The sequence below is a fragment of the Aythya marila genome, assembly GCF_965140915.1.
Source record: "Aythya marila genome assembly, chromosome: 1".
NCBI lineage: Eukaryota > Metazoa > Chordata > Aves > Anseriformes > Anatidae > Aythya > Aythya marila.
Genome location: NC_139042.1, coordinates 101889461 through 101912000, shown reverse-complemented (window position 1 = coordinate 101912000; position 22540 = coordinate 101889461). Strand labels below are relative to the sequence as shown.

At 44.8% G+C, this 22540-nt stretch overlaps 1 protein-coding gene across 1 annotated transcript in view; it reads left to right on the top strand.

The window, feature by feature from the left end:
- The first annotated feature begins 293 nt into the window (after nt 1-293).
- CYYR1 (cysteine and tyrosine rich 1) overlaps nt 294-22540 on the top strand; it is a 59469-nt gene continuing 37222 nt past the window's right edge. Inside the window, exons 1-2 of the mRNA XM_082764365.1 lie at nt 294-705; nt 2341-2446. Of these exons, the coding sequence (XP_082620491.1) occupies nt 618-705; nt 2341-2446 (194 nt within the window). The 5' untranslated portion in view covers nt 294-617. The remainder of the gene's footprint in view (nt 706-2340; nt 2447-22540) is intronic.

Genomic DNA, 22540 nt, shown 5'->3' with positions numbered 1-22540 from the left:
ATGGTATCTTGTGTTCACCAGGAGGTGCCATGCTTTGATGCCTCCCTCGCGGTTACGAACAGGGCATGGTTTTAACCCCAGAGGAGAGAAAGGAAGAAATGTAACTGCTCGGAAACCGTGCTTGCTGGAGGAAGAAGGAAAACAAGCGCGGCCATCCAAACCCCGCTGGGGGAACGCAGACGAAAGATGCAGCTCCCAGCTCCCAAGCCAGACGGCGAAACTCTGCGAAATCTTTGGGAAAGGGGCTCGCGCCCCTGGGACACCCATCGGTGTGCGAAGGGGGACGGGGCGCGGAGCCTTCCCTCCCCCGAAGGGGCTCCCCCGTGCCCTCCTCACACCCCCGACGGCCGCAGGGCCCGGGGCGGACAAAGGCGGGGAAGGGCCGGGGGCCGGGCCGCGACGGGGCGGCCCCGCCGACACACACACGGCGCCGCCGGCCCTGCCCGGGGGAGGCCCCGGCTCGGCGGGGGGCAGCGGGCCCGGACCGGCCCCGACGGCGCCGCCCGGCCCCGGTCCCGGCCCCGGCCCCGATCCCGGCCCCGGCCCCGGCCCCGGCCCCTGCCCGCCTCCGCCTCCACGACGGGGCGGGCGGCGACGGCTCCGCGCCCGCTGCCGGCATGGAGGCAGCGTTGCGGGGCGGGCGGGCCCGGGGGGCGCTGCTGCCCTCCCTCCTCCTCCTCCTCCTCCTCCTCCTCTTCCTCGCAGGTCAGCGGGACGCGGGGCGGCGGGGCTGGGCGGCGGGGCTGAGGCAAAATCTCCCGGAGGTTTTTTCTTTGTGTCGCAGGGGCTGGGGTGTGCGGAGGGGGCTGGAGCCCGGCCGGGGGCTGCCGGGGCTGGGGGAGGCGGTGCGGGGCAGGGCAGGAGCCTGGCACTGCTCGGCCCGCAGGCAGGGCTCGGCTGTGCCATGCCGTCGTGCACATGCCCTCCTCCAACATCGCACGGATTTAGGGCGCAGGTGGGCAGCTTCACCCGCACCTTGGTGCTTGTTCTCACGGGACCGAGCCTGAGCAGGCTCAGGGAGCTGACCTGTTGAACCCCAACCAGCGGGATTCAGGTGATGAGCTGCGGGATGGACCAGCAGCACGAGCAGCTCGCCACACATTCACATTCACACATTCAGGGGAGCCTCAGAGCAAGGTGGCGGCTTGCAGCCGGGGATGGGGCAGGAGGTGGCCAAGGAAGCGGCTGGGATGAGGTGGAGTTGCCCGGGTCCGGGCAAACAGGGCCAGTGCGATTGAGGGTGGGAGTAAAACCCACAGGGAGAGTGGGACCCCCCCAGCAAGGTCTGCTGCCTGGGGAAGAGGAGCCGCAGCTGGTTGGGAATGCAGAAGCGTGGTTAGCTGTCCTCATGTCTAGGTCTGTGCTGTAGCAGCAAGCGTCTTCAGGGCTGAGGCTCCATTTGTGGTCATAGGGGCTGCAGGTGAGCTCCTTGCAGTCAAGAAGGAGAGCCCAGAACGAGACTCAAGAAATATGCGACCCGTGTGGGTGCTTTTGCAGGACAGTGCCAGCACACTGAGGCTGTACTGTAACATTTACCTAGGGGGACCTGGCTTGGAGCTTCCAAAACAGAGGAGCAACAGCAGTGCTGCAAACAAGCAATCGATAGCTTCAAAACAGCTCCTTGCTACAATAAAAGGATGTGTTCTTCCATACCTCTCACTTGTAAAGAACTCCCTTATTGTTATTTTGCTCTTGGAGTTGCTCATCAGTCCTGAGGAGCATCGCTGCTGAAGCCATTCCTGGCCCCTGCTAGGCAGAAGAGCCCTTGGGGCAGCGGGCAGGACAGTGCTGTGCCGTGCTGGCTGGGGCCCAGCTGCAGCCGGAGCCAGATCTGGAGGTGGCGCAGAGAGAGGGCAGCGCTGCCAGCTGGCCAGGGCAGCTCTGAGCTCTGAACCCCGGTGGGCTGCGCCAGGCGGGGGGCCAGGGGGCAGCCAGCTTGCAGACAGCTTCATTCTCCTCTCCCTCTGCCCAACAGCACGGCACGGGAGGCAGCCTGGCCTCGGGTTTTAATCTGGACTCTTTGTTGGAGCGTAAAAAAAGATCATCCGCGGTGACTTGACATTTTGAGATGCTCTTTTTTTATTTTAAGTGATTAAATATGAGAAGGAACTGATACAGCCAGCTACAAAGTACCTGTACACAAAGCACCTAAATCTGAACTTCTTATTGAAATTTTGAATGAGTGGGAATTGGCTGCCATTTGGATTACAGGGTCAGGTCAAGCCTCAAGTGAAGTCCTGTGATTGTATAAAACTGGTAGATTGCGTTTTCTTTAAAGCTGTGCTGTACAGATTTTTGTTGTTGCTGCTGTTTGACCTCATGAATGTTATTTTTATTCAGCAGAAGATTGTCTGGCTCAGTGTGATAATGACTGCAAGGCTTACTGCTGTGATGGGACTACTCCCTACTGCTGTTCATATTATGCCTACATTGGGAATGTCCTTTCGTAAGTATATTTGCTCTTCAGAAAAGCTGATGCACTGTGTTCATGGACTTGATGTAAACTCAGGTTGCTGGAAACTGTTTTGGCAAGAAACTGTGGCAGGGTTTGGGTTCTTGGGGTTTTAGTTCTTTTTTTTTTCCTTGCTAGTAACAAATATTGTTATTTCTGTAAAGTCTCACTTTTTGAAGCATGCTTATTACCTAAAAAGCTTGCTAAAATTGAGGGTTACATCCTTAGATTATGTACTTTGATAGAGCCTTTTGAAGCAAACTGTAGAGACACTGAGAACTTTGTTTCAAGCTCTTCAAGTGAAAAGGAACAGAAAGCTTTTTTTTTTTTTTTTTTTTGAAATGCTTTGTTACAATACCTGAGTCAAGCCACTATTCAAATGACTTGGATTTGAGATTTGGGTACTTTTTTTTTTCTTTTTACTGACTCATTTGTTTTGATTAAATGGCGTTTTGGCTTTTGGTGGAATTTATTGAATGCATTCTAGGTGAGAGTAATCTGATCCTTTAATACTGTGGTACAAGTAGCACCTTTCACAGTGCCTAAAAAAAAACACAGCAGGTGAAGTGGAATGGGTATTTTCTGTCTAAAGAAAAGTATAGAGGTGAGCTGTTGATAAAAAACAGTCTCCAGTTCAAGTGTTAGCTCTTCGATCTCTATTGATGAGGAAGAAGAGAAGCCCGTGCACTAGCAGACTTGACTCCAGGCTCTGGGCTTCATTTAAGTGACAGCCCATAAGTATTACATTTGTGCATGTGGATAAACCTAAACAAAACATAAAATGTTCTGAACACAGAACATTTATGTTCAGAACATAAAATATTCTGAAGGTAGGGCATCTTAAATGGTGTCTTGTCAACCCCATCAAGTAGTTTCCTTAATCTTTAGCATGCAGTCTGTGCTGTGGTTTTGGTTTGTATTCTTGGCTAAAACCAGAGAAGGAAGGTGAGGCGTGTCACATGAACTGCTCAGTGCTTAAGGAGGAGTGAGTGCGAAGGTGGTAGTTGCCTTTTCTAAAAGATTCATCTGTTGCAGGTTTTGTTTTAGCCATGGTACCTGGGGAACGTGGTAGTGTTCCCTTCAGCATATTATATAGCACTTTGAAGGAGTAGGCATAGTGACAGCATTTTAGTACAGAACTGATCCACAGCATTTATAGCAGATCAGAGCAGTTCTTGGTTTAAGGTAAATAAAATGGTGATAGAGCGCCAGAATACTTCATTCCTCTGGGAATAAGAAGGCATGCATTCAAGACAGATTACTGTTGGAGAATGACAAGTGATTTTGCTTTCTTCTCACTTAGGGAATGTCTGCTTTGATTTTTTTTTCTTTTCTCGTTCCAAGATTGCTTTCCTATTTAAATGCATGGAAGGAGGTGCTGCTTTTGAATAGCTGATTCCAGCTCATGTGCAGTTAGAAATGATGGACTCAGCAGAATGGGATATTGCATCGTACAGAGGCTTCCCACAGAGCAGCAAAGCAAGTGGATTTCGTCTCCCACTTGCACATGAACACCATTGGCATTGGTCTAGCCTGATGTCAGAGCTGTACTGTGGAAAGGATCAGCCAGGTTTATTCTTTAGAATGGTTGCTGAAATGTTCAAACCACAACCTTAATACCAGGTTCACACTTAGTCTTTTGTATGCTTATTTAACCAAGGTAAACAGCTATTGAATTAGAGCTGAAGTGGGAGTGACACTGGCATGTTGGGAAGGTTTGGGTGTATCTGGATGATTTCGAACACCGGAGTGGCTCTTACAAATACTGTTTGTCGCAGCATGACATGAAGGAGACATTTGATTCTTCTCATTTTTTATGGTTAAGTACTCCAATTCATAAACTCAAAGACCAGTCAGGAGTCATTATACTCCTCTGACCTGACATTTTGCATGATTGAGCCACACCTTTTTTTCCCCTGAAATCTGTATGGGGTGTACCTTCTACAAACACATGTAATACCATTCTGAAAACTTCAGTCATTAATGAGTTCACCGTCTGCCCTGGTAAACTCTTCTCTAGTTCATTTACTGATGTTGCTGGAAAATTTTGTTGGGAAATGAAGGCTGAAATTCCTAATGTCAGCTCTTACCTTATCTGTGAGTTTGAAATGTGGTCCTAAATAGTCGTCATGACAGCCTTCAACCTTATCAGTAAGCTGGGCAAACTCTGTCAGCCTCATATGTAGGATCTGCCTTGTTTTGCTCTGCCTTGCCCAGGGGTCAATTCTTTGGCCTTCCTTTGAGCACCCTCTAGTATTTTCACTTCCTTCTGAAAATGTGTCTATCGGAGCTGAGCACAAGGTTTTGACAGAAGCCTGACTAAGATTATTTTTTTCTATGTCTGAGAGTCTAGGTTTGGGTACGTATTTTGAAGCACTTGTCTATAATGATCACCACCAAAGACATAAGTGAACTTAGCGGTTTGTTCCAGGTCTAAGTCCTTAAGTCACTGTCCTCAGAACATGTCTGCTACTTTAAGCTTACAGATTGTTCTTTGCTAGGGGTTAGCAGCTTTAGTTTTATTACAGAAGAGTGACTTTAGATTGTATCTTCAGCTATGCTCCGTAACAATAACCATCGCTTTTCATTCTTTGGCACTATACCGGTCTTTGTTTCATGTGACACCATTTTTCCACAAAGTTTCATGTTGCCTCACCCCCAAAGGACAAACCTGTGAAATTACACTGTGAGATCTGTGGAATCTGGAAATCACCACTGGTGACCTTTCTGCTCATGTCTTTCTGTGTGTTGAAATCTTTCAAAGAACTGTTTTTAATCCAACAAATGATGTGCCCTGATAGTTCCACATAGCGATGTCCTTTCAATATCCTTGTTTGCTTGTATCATCATTCTTGATCTTACTGCCTGCACCAAACACCAAGTGGACTCGATCTGCACGGCTGCTTTTAGAAGTGCCTTTTTACTGCCTGAAGCACTGTTAGTAGTCCTTAGTGTTTTATTGGCTCCTCTGCTTCTTCAGAGGTTCCCTATGCTTCTTCATTTGTTTACCACTCATTTTTCTCCTCTCTCCATTCTTTATACACTGGGACATCTTTCTGAGGTTTCTGTTCTTTATCTTCTCCAGGATGTTTTTTTCACAAGCATAACTCTCCCTTGCAGTTTTGGAAAAGCCTTTCAGTGTGTGGTAGGTTCCTTTTAAACAGCTCTGTGTTTTGCTTTACGTCTCTCACTGTTCTCTTTCTAGACCCATATGCCAACGACTGTGCAAACAGAATATAAACTCCAGGCAATAATGCACATCCTAATTTTAAAACAGAGTCACTGTGACTAGATCATGATCATTGATACTTAGGCAGCTTTTAGCTTTTCAGTGATTAATTAAGTCTCTTCACTCATTAAAATGAGATTCAACTCTGAGATATTCCATGTAGGGTTCTAGAGTTATCTATTTTAAGAAGCCGTCATCTTTTTAGGACACCAGGGAATTTTTTTCTTTAGTCAGATGAGGTTTTCAGCAAACATCCTCCAGGCTGTGTGCATCTGTGATTAGCCTGTTTTTCTTTCTGCATATGAAAAACAGATGCAGAGTTATCAGCTCACTCTACTGTTAGGACTTTGGGGATTTTAAGAGGTGCTCCCATAACACCCTCTTTAGCTGGACCACAGGCATAATTTAAGTACTCAAGGTCTGTGACTGAGTCACTTGTTATCCCATGAGCATCTCTAATATAAAGTAATGCATCCTTCCTCCTCCTTCTCCCCCTGCTTTTCATGATCCCCTTTCAGAGCAAGTTGTTACAGCATTAATGTTCCAGCTATATTTCCCTTCCCACTACTTTTCAGTATTTATAGCCTGTCATTATTTCCTCTGATGCATGTGCATTTCCTCCTGTTTATCCACTAGGCATCTAGTGCTCAATACTTTGCCCTTCTAAAAATGTGTTTTTTTTCTTGGACAAATTATAGATTTATGTTTGGACTTGTGCTATGTAATGGAGCTGTTTCTATGCAATGAATGAAAAGATTCAGGGATGCTTGAGTGGTCAGACTGATCCTCCTGCTCAGCTTTTCATTCCTTACCAAACAGCAGAGTGGAGGCACCCTTTCCAGCCAGCCTTCAGCACCATCCCAGCCCTTTGAGGCAAGAAACTCAAATTCCCCTCCTCCTCAGAAGCTAGTTTCTATGCCTGTTGAATCAATGGTGACTGACCTTTTATCAGTTTCCCTGTGTTGTGTCTACTTCTGCAACTTGCTGCCTGGCTGGGGACTGAGAGGACTGCAGTTGTGTTTCCTCTGTGACAGATGCTCCAGGTTTGCCCCCAGCAAAAGTATCTTCATAACCAACCAACGAGCAGCGTTCTGTTACTCAGAGGATCTGGAGACATCTGGTTACTGCCTTCAGCTCCAGTCTCAAACCCCTGTGCTCCTCAGAGGCTCCAAATTTGCATCCATGAGTGTTTCTGCCAGCGCCCTATGTATTTGCTTCTAAGGCCCCAAATTGTCTGGTCCACATACTTGGCCTAGTGGCTGCTGGGTTTTCTGTGGGCTAATTTCACACTTAGTTTTCTCCATCACCTTCTGCCTTGTGTTTACAGTGGCCCACATATACCTTTGGAGTCACAAGGAGGTCCCTGGGAGGAGATGTCAGCAGTTGCATGCTGACAGGACACACTCGGGGTGCTGCTTTGCCCTTTCACTCTTGCCAGCAACCATCAGTCCCAGACTCCAGGTGAACAATGAGGCACAGAGGACAAATAAACCAGCTCTTCTTTCAGATGAATGTTGCTGGGCCAGTTGGTTATTTGTTGGAAATGAAGGGGCTTGCGCCCAGATTTGGCCCACAGTATTTGTGAAAAGTCACTGCTAAAATATTCAGCCTTAGTGGTTCGTCCATATTTTCCTGTGTAAGGCTTGAAGGGGAATAAACTGGAATATTAGCTAAAATGGAAGAAGGAAGCTAAGATGCGGTGGTGCTACACTAAGTCACAAAGTACACGAAGTTTCTTGGTAAACGTCTTCACAATGACTTACGCTGAGGGAACTTTTTTAGAAAAAAAAAATAGTTCCAAGGACTTCAAAAATAACTGGGGGAAAAAGTAAATAAAAACTTTAGGGAACTCTGATCTCATTATAGGTAGTGGATGGCAATTTGCAAGAGAGTAGGTGGAACAAATCTTACCAGAGATAATGAGGAAGCAGCAGCCTATTCAGTGACTGCTGAAACAGGTGCTATTTACGTGAACTTAAATGTATGTTGGAAAGCATGATTTTTTTGCATGGTTTTTTGTTTTGTTTTAAGTCCAGGAGCCGCACAATGTGGCCAGGAAGGAAGGAAGGCAGACAGAGAGAATGGGAGGAAAAGAGGCAGAGAATATATTTAGCATAAAAGTCACATGCAGGCCTCAGCCTGTAAAACCGAAGAAAAAAACGTGCATAGTGTATGTCAGTGTGGCATTTGACATGATTTGACATCATAGCCAGTAGTACTACGAGAAGTGCAGATGACCTCAGAGACCCCCGTTTTGTTTGTGGAAGAAAGAATGTCCCTTAAGTTGATTCACTTAATATGGCAGCTTGAGTTGGAGGGTGGGTATGGAAGAGGAGTGCACTGAAGGGCAGAATTAACATTTTAAGAGTTAGGTATAGAGAGATGTAGCCTCCGGGCTTCATAGTGAATAATAAAATAAAATTAAAAAAAAAAATCAGGAAGCTTGGCATTCACTGTATATTCCAAATAATTAAAATTAGATATTTTCAGGCATCCCACAGTAAATATGTGAGGCAACATATGGGTTGGGAATGGTTCTGTGTCTGCACTTCAGCTGCTTGGTACTCTGCTTAAAATAAAACCGGGTTCCTCATTGTCAGTGCAGTGTTCAGAATTTTCCCCGATTGGAGCACTTTTGGACAATATGTAAAACTGCAGTTCACCTGACAATTACCATGGCGTGCCTCTGGCTCCACGACTCCTGATGCGACGCCGGAAGGAGGGACAAAGGCCTGCTTCAGTAACTATTTTTTCCAATTGGCTTGACTTGTGGCTTCTGGTCAGGAAAGCCTCCCTGAATGAGCACACTGAGTGCAGGCTGAACTGCGAGGTGACGAGGGCAGAGCCTGAGGACGCTTGTGTTGAGCACTGGGGGCTGGCTGTAAACACATGATTGGTACAGGCAAGGCTCCAGGACTAAAACTATTTCCCTTTCATTCTGTGTGAGAGGAGGATAGCAGTTCAGCCCTTCAATCCCTGTCTTCAACATCTGCAGTACCTGTGGAAGTGTGCTATTCATGCTTCAGCTTGGGAAAGCCTCCTCAAGAGAGGCATCCAGCTTGCTCTGTGCAGGGGGTTGATTAACTACAGCTCAGAGAAAGACCTAGGACCACGTTTTCATTCTAAGATCTGCTGGAGAGGGAGCTGATATTTGAAATGTGACCTTTGCTAAGCAGTTGAACTCCCAGTTGTTTTTTGTTCCATGCCTATTGTTCCAGCTCATATCCTTCAGTGGAGAATGTGCGATCAGATTTACGACCAGAGCAGTATCTGCTCCCGACGACGGATGCAGAGGAAACCCTTGTCAGCACCAGAATTAAAACGTAGGGCGTCTCTTCTTTAGCCCTTTGTGTTTTTATTTCTGACCCTGTGTTGTGACAAGCAGCTCAAAATGGAAAAAAAAAAAAAAATTCTTTAACTTGCCAAACAGAAACTCTCAAAAGATAGCTCCCACTTCAAGTTTCCCACCCCTTTTTCTTTTTTTTTTTTTTTTTTCCTTTTTATTTGCACAGGGCATCTGACTAACTGTTTTGAAATGTTTAAGGCCAACGGGACTGGGACTGGATTCTTTTGGCTGTTTGTTTGTTTTCAGAAGTTTTGTTGTTATTTATTTATTTATTATTCAGTAAGTAGCTGTAAGAACTAGAATACCTTTTTAATGAAAACTGGAAGCCGTTGTAAACGTGAAAGATATGCTGTTCATGAGAAAAAAGGATAGCATGGTTGTGTGAAGCCCTGAGTTCTTGACATCTCTGTGGATCATCTGTTTTTCATCACTTGGAAGATTGCTAGAATTTGGCCTGCAAATGGATGCATTAAGGTATAAATCACTGAAGTGCTGCCTGTGGCTTACAGAAAACTCACTGGAGGGGGGGAAATAAACATTCTTAAGGAATTCAGTGCAATTAACTTGCCTTTACTGCACTGTTTGCTTTTAAAAGATTTATTCAGTGAAAAGGTGAGATAATTTTGTATTTATCACTTGCAATTGTCTGTTTTGGAAGCTTGTAGGATTTTCCCACAAGGTTTGGTCATGTAAAAGATGATTCTTTCTTAGCACTTAGTAAGACTGGCATAAAGAACTGGGCCTGGGAATTCTGTTGATCACAAGAACCCTGTCTGTCCTTTGTAAGAATTTTATCTTCTGTCTGTTATTTTGTACCCCTCCCCATTTTTTTTCCTTTTTCCAGTATGAGAAAGGTACAGCCCTGAATTTTATATAAAATTGTAACTTTGTTAAGCCATCTGTACATCCAGAGCTTTCAAGATAATTCAGACAGACTGCTAGGCACCAGTTCAGCAACTAGTTAAACGCACGTGTAACTTCAAGGCAGTGAGGAGATGCAGTGTATCATTCACCCTGTTGAAATCAATAAGCTAATTACTTCAGTGGGGATTTCATACACTGGCTGTATTGGGACGAGTTGTAAGCTCAAGTACCTTGTTGAATCCAGCTGTTAGAAAAAAGACACTTTTCTTTAATTTTTTCCATAACCGTGGTACCTTCCATGCTCTCTGCCTCTTCGTGCTCCCTTGCTCCTACTTCAAGTGGCGGGAGGTCAGGAGATACACAGGACAAACCCCACCTCCCTGCACTGCCTCCCTGCATTTCTCAGACACATACATGCCTTCCCTACCCTCGGCTGGAGAATTTCTGTTTTATTGGCTAATTCTGAGATTTCACTGAGCTCACAGGATTCTCAGGGGATTGGCCTGATGAATTTTGTACTGGTTCCTCTGGAGTAAGTAATATCAGACTGACTCAGGGTAGGGTTATTAATGAAGATACTTCTGGGTCAAAAGCTGTGCGAGAGGGCCATTTGATGCTGTGCACACTGTAATTGCAGCCAGTCCAAATAACACCTGTAGCACTGGTTCAATATTTGAACAATATTCTCCTAGAAAGAAAACTCTCCAATCTTACATGTGCCTCTTTAAGGGACAGAAAGAAAGTTTGGAGTATATAAGTGAGTTATTAAAAATTAAAGGAAATGAACTATTAATTCACAGGGCAGCCACAAGTAAGTTCCTTTGAGATTTATAACCACCACGTAGATGGAAATTCCACGGTTAATATGATCTTTAGAAATTCAGTGAAGGTTTCTTAATAATTTTTCTCTATTAAAAAAAAAAAAAAAAGTGGTGACATTTACTTTTGGAATATTCTTTTTTTTTTTTTTTTTCCTTTAATGATTTATTTTAGTAAAATAAAAGATTTGTCCTGGGTCTTACTCTATATGTGAGTGTTTAGTATGGGATGGCAAGGCAGTAATACCACATGCTGGGCAGGCATGTTCCATCATCCTATCTCCCTCTGTTGGCTCATCCACACAGATAAGAGGTTTTTACTGCTGTCATTAAATGAAGTTATTCCTTTTGCTCTCAAGGGAGGCTTGGTTTAATGCTGAATGTTCCAGCTTCTCTCTCTTTATTGAGGACCATGGTACAGTTTGTGACAAGCGCAAGAGGATCTACTGCTATTGTTGAAACATCTGTTCATCAGCCAAGATGCAGAGAACCTTATTTTTGGATACCTTGTGGACTTCCTACACTGCTTTTGAAACATAAAGAGACTGTATAAATTCTCTGTATTTCAGCCCTTCTTACAGTCCATAGTCAAGGTGATCTAATGAAGGCATAATCTGGGTACTGCTGACCTGCAGCTATTTCCAGCTGCTAAGCAGCCCTATGGGCTGCTTAGTGTTAGTAAACTAGGAATAATATATAAAATGCAGTCCCAAATGCATGTGCTGATGTGATCCCATTAACTGCAGTTTTGATCTGCAATTCCCTAGTACTGCTTGCTCCTATGCTGCCTGTGCATTTGAGTTTTTTGTTCCAGCAGTGGGGTGAGAGAGGACCTGGAGGTAAGTTGTGCCCTTTCATTCCCTCTCTTCACCACTGGTGCTCCCTGCTCCTCCCCAGTAAAAGGAACAGAATAGATACAGTCGTTTGGGGCACCAGGAAAACAGCTTTGGAGAGCAGTGGGTCCTGCCATGGAAGGTGAGGTACCAGCTTCACCAGTGGATGTCTTGCATCCAGAAGACAAAGACCCCCAGGAGTAGATTGCAAGCCTGTGGTTAAAGTAACAACAGCTGGGGAGAACAGGAAGGTTGGCAAGGGAGGACAGGGGCTTGCAACTGCTGTCTGTTATGTTTTTTACATTATATAAGTATTTACATATATTATTTAATTTATAAATGAATTATAATATATATACATATTGTTATATATATAATTTTTATATATATTATAGAATCATTTGGGTTGGAAAATACCTCTAAGAGTATCTGGTCCAACTGTTAACCTAGCACTGCCAAGTCCACCATTAAACCATGTCCCTAAGCTCTACATCTATATGTTTTTTGAAGACCTCCAGGGACGGTGACTCAGCTACTTCTGTGTGCAACCTGTTCCTGCTTTCCTGTTTTCCAGCAACACTAAAACCATCTAGAGAAGCTGCTGGCATTACAGTCCTCTTTTGGTGTTTGTGTTGCTGAAGCATAAAATTGATGGTGCCCATCATCAGTAGTCGGCACTCAGAGTTCAAGGCTCTGTGACTTTGGTTGTGATTGAGTGGGGAGAAGGGAGAAACACTGCAGAGCTCATGTTCCCATATCGTGACACCTCTACAACAGACCCCTTGGCGTGGAGCAAATGAGAAACAGAAATACTTTGATAACATACTGAGGAGAATTCAGGGACAGAAGACAAGCATTGGAAAGACCCTAAATTAATTACTCACTTAAAAGTAGTGCTTATAATATTATAGCATTTATATGATACATGACAGCAGCTCTTAATTCTGTTTTTTGAATTTTCCTTCAGCAAGTCCCTGAGCTTTAAGGCCTCTCCTCATCTGCTGCTTTGGAAATGTAAAACAACAGGAGAGAAAATAAGCAGCCAGCATAAATTTATCACTTACTTTTTATTGTTGGGACTAAAGCAGTGCTACTCATATTTTATACAAGACATTGGTGAAATATATCTCATGGAATATCTGAGGTTTTCCTGGAAGAGTAACAATAATTTTGTTAGTGCAGCTTTTTTGAAATTATCTTTGCTTTCCCCTTGTGTAGCATATGACCATCCAAAGGGTCCAAAATACTTACAGGCTTATCCTGTCAGGCAAAGAAACTGTGTCTGGGTATTGCTTGCCTGTAATCCACGTGGCGGTGGGCTGGTGATGGGCTAGTCAGTTCTGAATGATCTAGAGGTGTCAATGATCACAAATAAATGTAAATAATTTGGAACTCTGGGCAGAATTTTGATTATTTGGAGACAAAGTTTGACATCTAGATGTGGATACTGAGTATGTCATGGGTGAGCACATTGAGATGAAAACCTCCTGGGCCTTGTGTGTGAGGAGCTTCTTAGTGCTATGTCCAGCACAAAAGCTCTGCAGTTTTGAATGAAATTTCTTGGTGTTGATCTAATCAGAGGAATTAGTAACCTATTCTGTCAGAGCATCCGATGTGCAAATGCTGTGTTTTTCTATGGCAGCTGTTATTTTTGTCTGCCTTTCTGTTTGCCAACAGCTCTGCTCCGGGGCACAGCTTCTCCTGCACTATAGTGTGCCGGCTGCTTGCTATGCCGCATAGTCCTCGTCCCCACAGACCTCAGTGAGGCTGTGTCCAACAATAGCTGATATATTGACATGGCTGAAAGCTAATAATGTCTGCTCAGCCCACTGTGGTAACCCTGTGTTTGGCTTGGCAATAGATGGCCTATTTGCATGAAGTGAAATGATGAAAATGGCTGACAGGATCTCCAGGCTGCTTACCTCGCATTGCTTTCCTCATGTGGCTCCTTGCAGAGATAATGTGATATTAAATTCTGGTGGAGGGCAAAAGGATAGAGTTTCAAGGGGGCGGGGGAAGGATGAAAAGTTATGGCCCTCATTCTCCATTTAAAATTGTTTTAAGTACAGCGCAATGCATCTTTGTTCCTGAGCCTTCATACTGTTGAATGAAGCTCAATGATTGAATTAGCATATTTCCAGAAATGTAATAAAATGTCAGCTTGACAGTAACGCTTTCAAAATTGCTATATGACGGGTGCTGTAAACATAGCGGCATGTCTGGTGCGTGTTTCAAGTACCACGCTACATCAAGATAATAAGATAATGCGCTGAAATTAAGAGGGAAGCTGTGGTATTTAACATTTGTATTTGGTACGTTTACATTGTTGCTACCTTCTAAAATAAGCCATTTTGCATTAAGATTCCATATCAAGAAGCGGGATTTTTCCTGCTCTCTCCCCACAGCCTCCCATTACCCTTCCTTTCCAGGAAGGTGTGTGAGGACATGCAGCCTGCTCACAAAATGGCTGGGATGGTCTGGCTGCCTGGCACAGCAGCGAATGGATCTGATGACCTAGGAAGGTCCGTTTGCCACAGAAAGAGGAGGAATTTGGGGTCTGGACAGTTCATTCCATTTGAAGTTCTGGGCAAGCTGCTAGATATGGGGACCCCTCTCTTTCTCTAAAGTCACAAGCTGACAGCAGCTATTTACAAGCCAGCCTCCAGGTTGGTGTCTGCATACGGGGCTGGTACTGTTTATCTAGCAGGCAGAATTGCCTCTGAGGGTGAACTGGCCTCTGCTCTGCTCCTGTAGCAGCCCTGGCTTGTGTCACTCCTATTTAGGAAGTCATAAAGCAATTTTGCTTTGTTTTTTCAGCAGTGTATCCTTCTTTAAAGAAGTTGTTGGCTTTTCCCTCTTACAAGGGAGGTTTTGTTCTGCATGTCCATGAATAATTACCCAGAAGGATGCCCAGGGGGCATCTGAAGAGCCCTTGGTGTCCTCTGAAGGGCTGGGAAATGGTCCTGAAGGACCCTATGCAGGCAGGGGGCAGTGGGAGGCTGCAGGGAGGCTGCTGCTATTGCAAGCCAAGGAGGGCTGAGTGTTCCCTGGATTGTCAGGTATTTAAACAAGTTCAGGAAAGTAATGTCTGCAGCTTATCTCCATGTAATTTGAAATCTGTCTTAGGCTAAAGTGAGGTTATTTTCAGACAGCATCAATTAAGTTGCTGTATACTTCTGCTTTATTTTTCTTCCAGAGAGGAGCTGTCATTTGCAGAGCTACTTGAAATCCCAAATTACCCCAGGAACTTGCAATGACTAGGTTAGGCTCCCATTAAACATTGGCTCGTCTCTTTCTTGAAAAGTTGCGTTACTTGAAAGTTCTTAGTACTTAATATGTTGGGAGGTTACTTTTCCATGGGGACACTTGAAGGCTCATCCAGAAAGTCACCACAGTACAGCTGGACTGGCACAGTCCTGCCCCTTGTGTCATGCTCCACGGCAGGCACCGTTTGAGGCCTGTGGGCCTAGCCTGGTGCTTGGCCTCTTGGCTGAGGTAAGGGTGGCCAAAGTGGTCCCAGGGAGGCTGGGTCTTTGGCAGGGAGGACACAGAGGCCTTGGGGGTGGCAAGGACATGCTCTCACTCTACAGGTGCCTTCTTGCACCTTCCCAGTAGCCTCCCAAAGCCACTCTGTGAGGATACAGCCTTGGCACTGAGAGAAGGCGCAGTACCTCTTCTAGCCAATGTGAAAGCAATTACTTCTCTGCGAGACCGCTAACTGGAAAGCAAATTAGGAGTTAGTAGCCGCTGTTTAAACCTGAAGGAGCTATGCCTCCAGTGACGGTTTTCACTTTGGCTTTGTTACGTGTCGGTAATTTAATCTACATTTCAGGTGCCAATAAGGCTTTGTAATGAGATGTCATTGTTTTTCTAGGCTGCATATTTGCTGCGCTCACACACAAAAAAACATGATGTGTGGATTTGTGAAACAAGCCAGATGATTTATTGCTGCTAGCTGTCACTTGCACCAAGTGGTTTTAATAACTGCCAGAACTAACAGCTCCTTCATAACCACCAGTAGCACCTCTATGGCTGCTGCCATATTTTTGTCACTCTCGTTGCTTTTTCAACTCATGTCAGGAGATGCAAACCGTCAATAAACTAATCAAAGTCATCAAGTCACTTGATTTGCACTGACATGCACAGCCTGAAAATAAAGTTCAGTGTGAGAGGGGTGACCACATTGTCCTCCCAGACTAGCCAGCAGCATTATTTGGGCCATCTCTCCATGACCATAAGGATTCCTGGTGCTCCACTGCCTGCACTTGGGCTTGAGAAACACTTCTTTTTTTCCTGGTAGTGTCAGCAAAATCCTCATACTTCACAAGAGCAACACAAGCCCATCCATCCAGGGGCCTGAGCCATAAAACAGAGATTGGAGGCCCTCCCTCACCCTGTGAGTTCAAGTCTTAGGGTTTGGATTTTGTGGTCTAACCTACTTAAGAAGTTGCTTGAGGCTGACCTTCAAATTGGCCCCTGCTCAGTAGCCAAGTGTTTTCAGTCCTGTTTTATTCTGAGCATTTTAACTGATTCTTCCTCACAAAATAGCCACCTTAATTTACTTTTATCTCTGTCCACCTGCCTGGCCTGCCAATGGGCTTGGAAAGCTTTTGTGACGACTGCAGTGACACAAAAATCTCGGCAGCGAGCACGTTGCTTGGAAGAGCTGCCTTCACCAGGCTTTTGCTCTTCTGCTCTAGCAGTTCCACACAGGCCCAGAAGCCAAAATAAAAACAGTTTGGGCCAGACCATGCAACTGTTCCCCAGCAGCAACAGTGCTGTGCCTCTCGTGCTGCAGGGATGCACGTGGCTGTCCTGAGACACATCAGGCCATGGCCCCAGGTGGGAGCTGTCGCTGCCCCTGCCAGCAGATCTCTTCAGAGGAAATCCTGCACTGCAGCAGTGTTACTCCTCTGCCCCCAGTGCCTGCTGCTGCTTCTCCCAGCCTGAAAGCCCCATCCTCCCAGAAGGTGTTTGGCCGAGAGCTGTCCATCCCCGTGAGCAGGATCCGAGCCCGTTCCTCCCTGCCGCGTGCCAGGGAAGCGCTCTCCGGAGACAGATCAGTGACCTTCTGTGGGACAACGCCGTTGTGTAACTGCTCCTTCATTAAGAAGTTAAAAGGATTAAGAACTGGCTGACATGTCAGAAAGTGGAGGCAGCAAAGAATTACCGTGTAATAAGGGTTGTTTGCAGCAAAGTTCGTTGGGGATTAGCACTAGCACTGAAAATTTTCCGATGCCAGTCAGAACCTTGGATGTAAATGCAAAATCCTTGCTCAAAAGTGTGTGCGTGTGTGTATGTGTGACAAAGATACATCTTAAATGAACGCACTTTGGAAGTTCTCAGATTTAAGGGCAGTTCTGTGACCTTCATTTGTTCCTTTTCTGTGTATTTTTGAGGTGCAGGCAATTACATAGTTTCCACAGAGCAGCAGGATTATAACATTTGTATGGCTTTTGCAGAGATATTTTCAATGTATAAGGGAATGTACTTCTCTATACAAATTTAAACTTAGACTCTTAATGCATATTACTCACAGTAGCACAAAAGAGCCCCTCTCTGATCTTGATATGGGAGATTTTGGAGCAGAAAGTGGCTCAAGCCACTCATAGCCAAAATTCTTTACCAGGCCTAATTAAAAACATAACAAACTGCTTTACAGCCTCTATGTTCAGAAGTTCTGTGGGATCCCAGATCCTGTTTTCATGCATCCAGCAAGAGGTTCACTTCCAGAGAAAAAGCATTGGGAAGTCTCAAAAAACTCAGGCTTTCTGCAGGTGGTCTCCTGTGGGTAGGGGCATCCAGAGTCCCCCCTGACTTTTGGAGCACTCACTTTCCGTGACCAAACTTCCGAGTGTTGGAAAACTGAATGTCTTTGTGTACGCTGACTTCATGGTGTGCTTCCTGACTTCATAGTCTTAGCAGCATGGCTCTTTCCTGTTCCTCTTTAAACAAATAAAAAGAAAATGCACTCACAAATATCTCAAAAAGTCCTTGTACTCTCTGCTTGCTCAATTACTCTGATTCTTGATCCCTCCAGACTTTCCACTAACATTGTTACATTATTTCTGTTAAACCATGAAATATAATAAATAAGCTCTTAATCAGATGTGACTGCATTTCTATTTCTGAAAGCTGTCCAAGATGGCAAATTAAATTGGGGGGCGGGGGAGAGGGCATTGCACTGTGATCTCTGATAGTTGAATATAGGTTGAAAACTCCTTTGAATTAGTGCCATCAGATGCAATACAAAATATCTGGAGTTTCAGTGCATCTTCTCAAATAAAGGTCAAGAAGAGAGTGAAAATAAGCTCTATCCTGTTTGAAATAGATTTCAGTAACAATATATTCATTCTCTTAAGCTACTTAGCATATTTTTCATAGCAAGTGTTATATTTAATCTGTGGAACAGGATTTTTTACTTGCATTTTTAGCAAGATATTTTCAAGACTCTTTAAAAAATGAATCTGCCTTTATATGTCTGTCTCAGGTTTAATTTCTACAGTCTGAAAACAGATTTGCAGTGGTCCTGAAAATGCCAATTTGATTTATCCTTAAGTCAGTGGGAGTGTTGTTGAGGCTATAGAACCGGACGGGTAATAAATGCTTCTGGTCTGTGTGCATAGCGATGGTTGATGCATGGTTCGCGTGTGCCATTTTAATCTCCAAAGTAAATAGGCAAGAGTGATGGTTGGAGCCCATTCGTCATAGCAGTGCAGTATCAGTGTAGTGTCTTTATGCCATTCTTTCTTCTCTTTCTGAAGCAGGAGGTTGTACAATCCAACTGAGTGCAGGGCAATGGGCTGTAGCAGGTTGCCCAGTGCCCATCTGCTGGAGTTTGCTCCATGATACAAAGGTGCTGGCAGGGCTCAGCGGACAGGTATGAGAAATGAGGGGTGATGATGGCACGTATCTGCCCCCTCCAGGGGTGCTTTGCATTCGAGGAGAGGCAGGAAAGGGGTGGCAGAAGTTGTCATCCTCCAAGAAGAAGGAGCGGTTCACAGGGATGTTCCTCCTATGTTGTGGAACAACCTGCAGGGTGTGGGAACCGAAAGGGGTTGCAGAGGAACATCATCTGCTAATCCCTCTCCTTCTGGAAGCCTGGTCTGTTTTGGGGATGTAAGAAAGTGGCCAGAGCTGTTTTATGAATCTCGTCCTGCCAGATGGCTGGCATGCTACCTGCACGAGCAGCACGCGGTGGCATACAGCAGGGGATGTTTCCTGATGGCCCCTTGGGGCAGCTCTTACAAGGAACGGGGTGTAAGGAAAAAGCATTCACTGTTAAATACATGGTGGTGTCTGGCTCTAAATTTAGTTACCTTTCCAACACGAGTACAGGCTTTTGAAAGAATCTGTGGTTAGTGGGAGCTGGAGCAGCTTTATACTAAGGAGTGTTGTAGCATTTTCTGAATCGTCTTACAAGGGCCAAAGTGCTGTTTACAGTAGTGTTTATTTTGTAAGTACAAGTGGTTATGCTGAGAGTGTATGGATTTGCTGCAAACCATGTCACTTTTTTTTTTTCTTCTTCTCGAAAAAAAAAGCGTTTTTTCTTGAAAACAGCTTGTGTTGTAACCTATGTCCCAGTCCAGGCCCCCAGGAATTCAGCAGAAAGTTTCACACTGTATTTCATGGGCTGTGATAGAGGAGACCAGAGGACCATCACCTCCTTGGTGGCAATGCTACCCTTTCCTCCTCCACCTGAACAGCAGTGCCATTTGCTTCTCAGTCTTGCTGCTGAGCTGGCCAGTCAGCCTCATGGCTGGCACCGGTTGTGGTGGCTTAATAGCCGGTTATGGCTATTGGGAGCTGGATCCCTTTCAATTCAGGAGCAGGCTGAAGCCATCCAGCAGTTTCGCTGCTGGTCTTACAGCAGTGGCTTCTGAACTGATCACGTAGAGGTATATTTTATTACAGCTCTCTTGGATGTCTCAAGCCTCCCTTAAGCAGCACATTTAAAAATCAGTGTAATCTCCATTTAGAACCTGAAGCAAAGTCATACGCTGAAAACAAGGCTGCGGAGTTTGGCTCCAAGAGAAGTGCTTTGATGTAAAGCAGATACATTTTGAATCTATTAGCTTAATGTCAGGAAGCCGGACAGTGAATATTGCAATGTATAGTCCATGTCTAGAAGTTTCCAGCAAATTAGTTATAGTGCCACGAAGAAGGCAATGTGTAACAAAGACAACGCTTGCAAAAATAGCTAATGTGCCATCAGCTTTAGGGCTCCATTTAAAAGGCAGGGTGATAATGGAAGCACATAATGTTGCTCAGGCATGAATATCTACTGCTGTGATCTGTAGGTCATACTGTAGCTGCTCTCTAAATTTAAATAGGTACTTACTGTGTGCCTCTGCACCAGATGGCATAGGTTTAGCACAGCCTGTACTGCACCGAGTGAAATGGAGCCTTTTGCGTTGTTGTTGGGAAGGATACGTCCAATAAGTTAGAAATACATGAAGTACAGGCTTTTATTCCCCACAAAATGCCCTTCACTGCAGTGTCTGTCAGTCAAACAGACAATGCTCTAAAGGAATGAGTAACCAAAGGGGGGTCCCAGGTGGGGAAAAAAGTTATCAACTTGCGCAAACGCTTGATTTCCTGAAAAATTCCTCCTACTGAGATACGGGGTTGTAGCTGGACCAGCTACCTTTAATAAAGCATAATCTTTTTGGCAACTCACTGTAGTGGTCTCCCATTATCTCTTTGGAAGGGAGACACATATGAGCAGTCTGTGGTGCATTTATCCTGATGTTCAAACAGAGAGTTACCAACCCAGGAATTTATAATTCCACAGGCAGTCCATGTAAGTAATTTTCAGCATTCTCACTGGACTTAAGCTCTTTTTGTAATCTGTTTTATCCAGGACGCTTAGGAATTGTCCATGCCCTCGGAAAGCTGTGCCCTTAGCTGGCAGAGGCTGTGTGGCATGCTCGGTTGCTCAGCTCAGCTTCGTGCATGTCTCTTGGCTCCTGGGCTGGATTCACAATGGTTCTGGCATTTATAAGTATCACTGCACACACAGTACCTCCACAGAAGTCTATTTATAGTGCAGGCTTGAAGGAAATATAAATTAAGGCATGCACGCTAGCTAGTGACAGAGATAGGACGTGTTTTAGGGCTGAATGGAAGGCAGGTCAGCTGACCTTTGCTTTGCCAAATAGGAAATATATTTAAAAAAATAAAAAGAAAAAGAAAGAAATCACGTTTCATTAAAATAAAAGTAGCTAGCTATTCTCTAATCAGATGCCTTCAGAAATGCTAGGCAGTAACAACCACCATTTTCCTGCTTGCAAGGTGCTACATAACCAGCATTATTTCCTGATGTTTCAAAGGAAGCAAAATTGGGTTTGTTCTCCTGAGAGTCAATTAGTTGTCTACTGGTAAATATTACTAAATCTGTAGGTAAAAAAGAGTAATGCTTCATCTGCACTACAGAGAACAGGTCAATTGTGTAACTGTTTCTGTAGAATTCATTAGTGAGTTACACGTCGAACAGGTTAATTTGCAGAGATTTGTGTTCTTCAGCCCCAGGTCCTCCAAGCTATGAAGCTGCTGCCCTTGCTGAGGACTCCGGTGCCCCAGGGGACCCATTTACCTTCTGCCTTTTTTAAGTCCCAGCTTCCGATTTCCAGCTAAAACAGGAGTTAAATTTTACAGGTGTAATCTGGTAGAGCAAGGGGATCTTCCTGTCAGAGGCTTTTTCCACTGTCTGCTCTGTATTACGGGGATACTGGTTTGACCCTTGTGTTGTCAGATCTGCCTCCATCACTTCTCTGTGGGCTTCCAAGGACCAGCTTTGTGACAGCGTGTCACTCTAGACTGTGGCCACCACTTTAATTACAGAATACAAACTGCTGCTAGGGGAAAGATAATTACAGTACAAATAACGTTGTTTCTCTACGATAAGATATGCAAGTGTAGTGTTGAGAGCTAGTGTAAAGAAAAGCAAAATTAGCCCTAAAACATAAAAATAACTGCTTATTCCAAGCTGAGTTTTTAAAGAGAAGTCATTTGCAAGATGAAATCTTAGCTCCTTTCGTATGGATAAGAAGTTGGGAATTGGCTGTTAAGCCGAGGATATCGTAAGTTGCTCTCATGCATTTAAAAAAATTTCATTATACTTTTTGAAGAAGGAGCCTGCCCCTTCTCTCCCATTTATAAATATTTCATGCTGAAATAATGCATGAGGTAGCAGAGCTCACACCATGCTGCAGGGCTGGCATCTCTCTTTTCAGATTCTGATTGAAGTGGATCACTGGGGAACTGAGCTTGTGCTGAAGCCAGCGTACCCAAATCTGCCTCAGTAGCAGGCAGTTTGCTTCTCAGCAGAAGTGTATTAGGGAAACAATTTGGCTAACCAGGACTGAGTGCATTTGTGTTACTCGTTCTTTAGGCCGGTATAGAAGTGGAGCTTTAAGAAAATAGGGGGAAAAAAAGGTTGTGTCTAATGTTATTCTTTAATGCAATTACAAATGCATTGGCCTTTTCACCAGGTAGTGGATAAATGTAATCAGTGCGTGAGTCATTAAGGAAAAAGCTGTCTTTTTTCATCTTCAATTCTTTTCTGGCCCAGAGGTTGAGATTTTGGGCTGCTAGTTAACCAGGGTAATTAAAGAAGCAGTCACAGGAGACAGCCATGGGAAAGAAGGAGAAAACCTCTTTTCCTCTTCGTGGCTTTGGGGAGGAAAGGTAGATTCCCTGAGCATCAAGTCGGGAGTGCTTCATGGAAATGGGGTTTGGCTGCACTGGTGTGTGGTGGTAGAAACCACAACGGGTGGGTAAGCAGCGAGGTGGTGAGGGTGCCCGACAGCCAGTGCTCCCTTCTCAAAGCAGATCCTGGACCTCTGTGAAATGGAGTCTGCCAGCCTCTAGGCAGGACGTGGGGAGAGGTGAAATGCAATTCTGGGGATGCTGTGTAATGAATGCATGAATGCCCAGTGCAGCTTGTTATTTATCATGTAAATAAAGTGTACAGGGCACGCTATATAGTGTAACTCA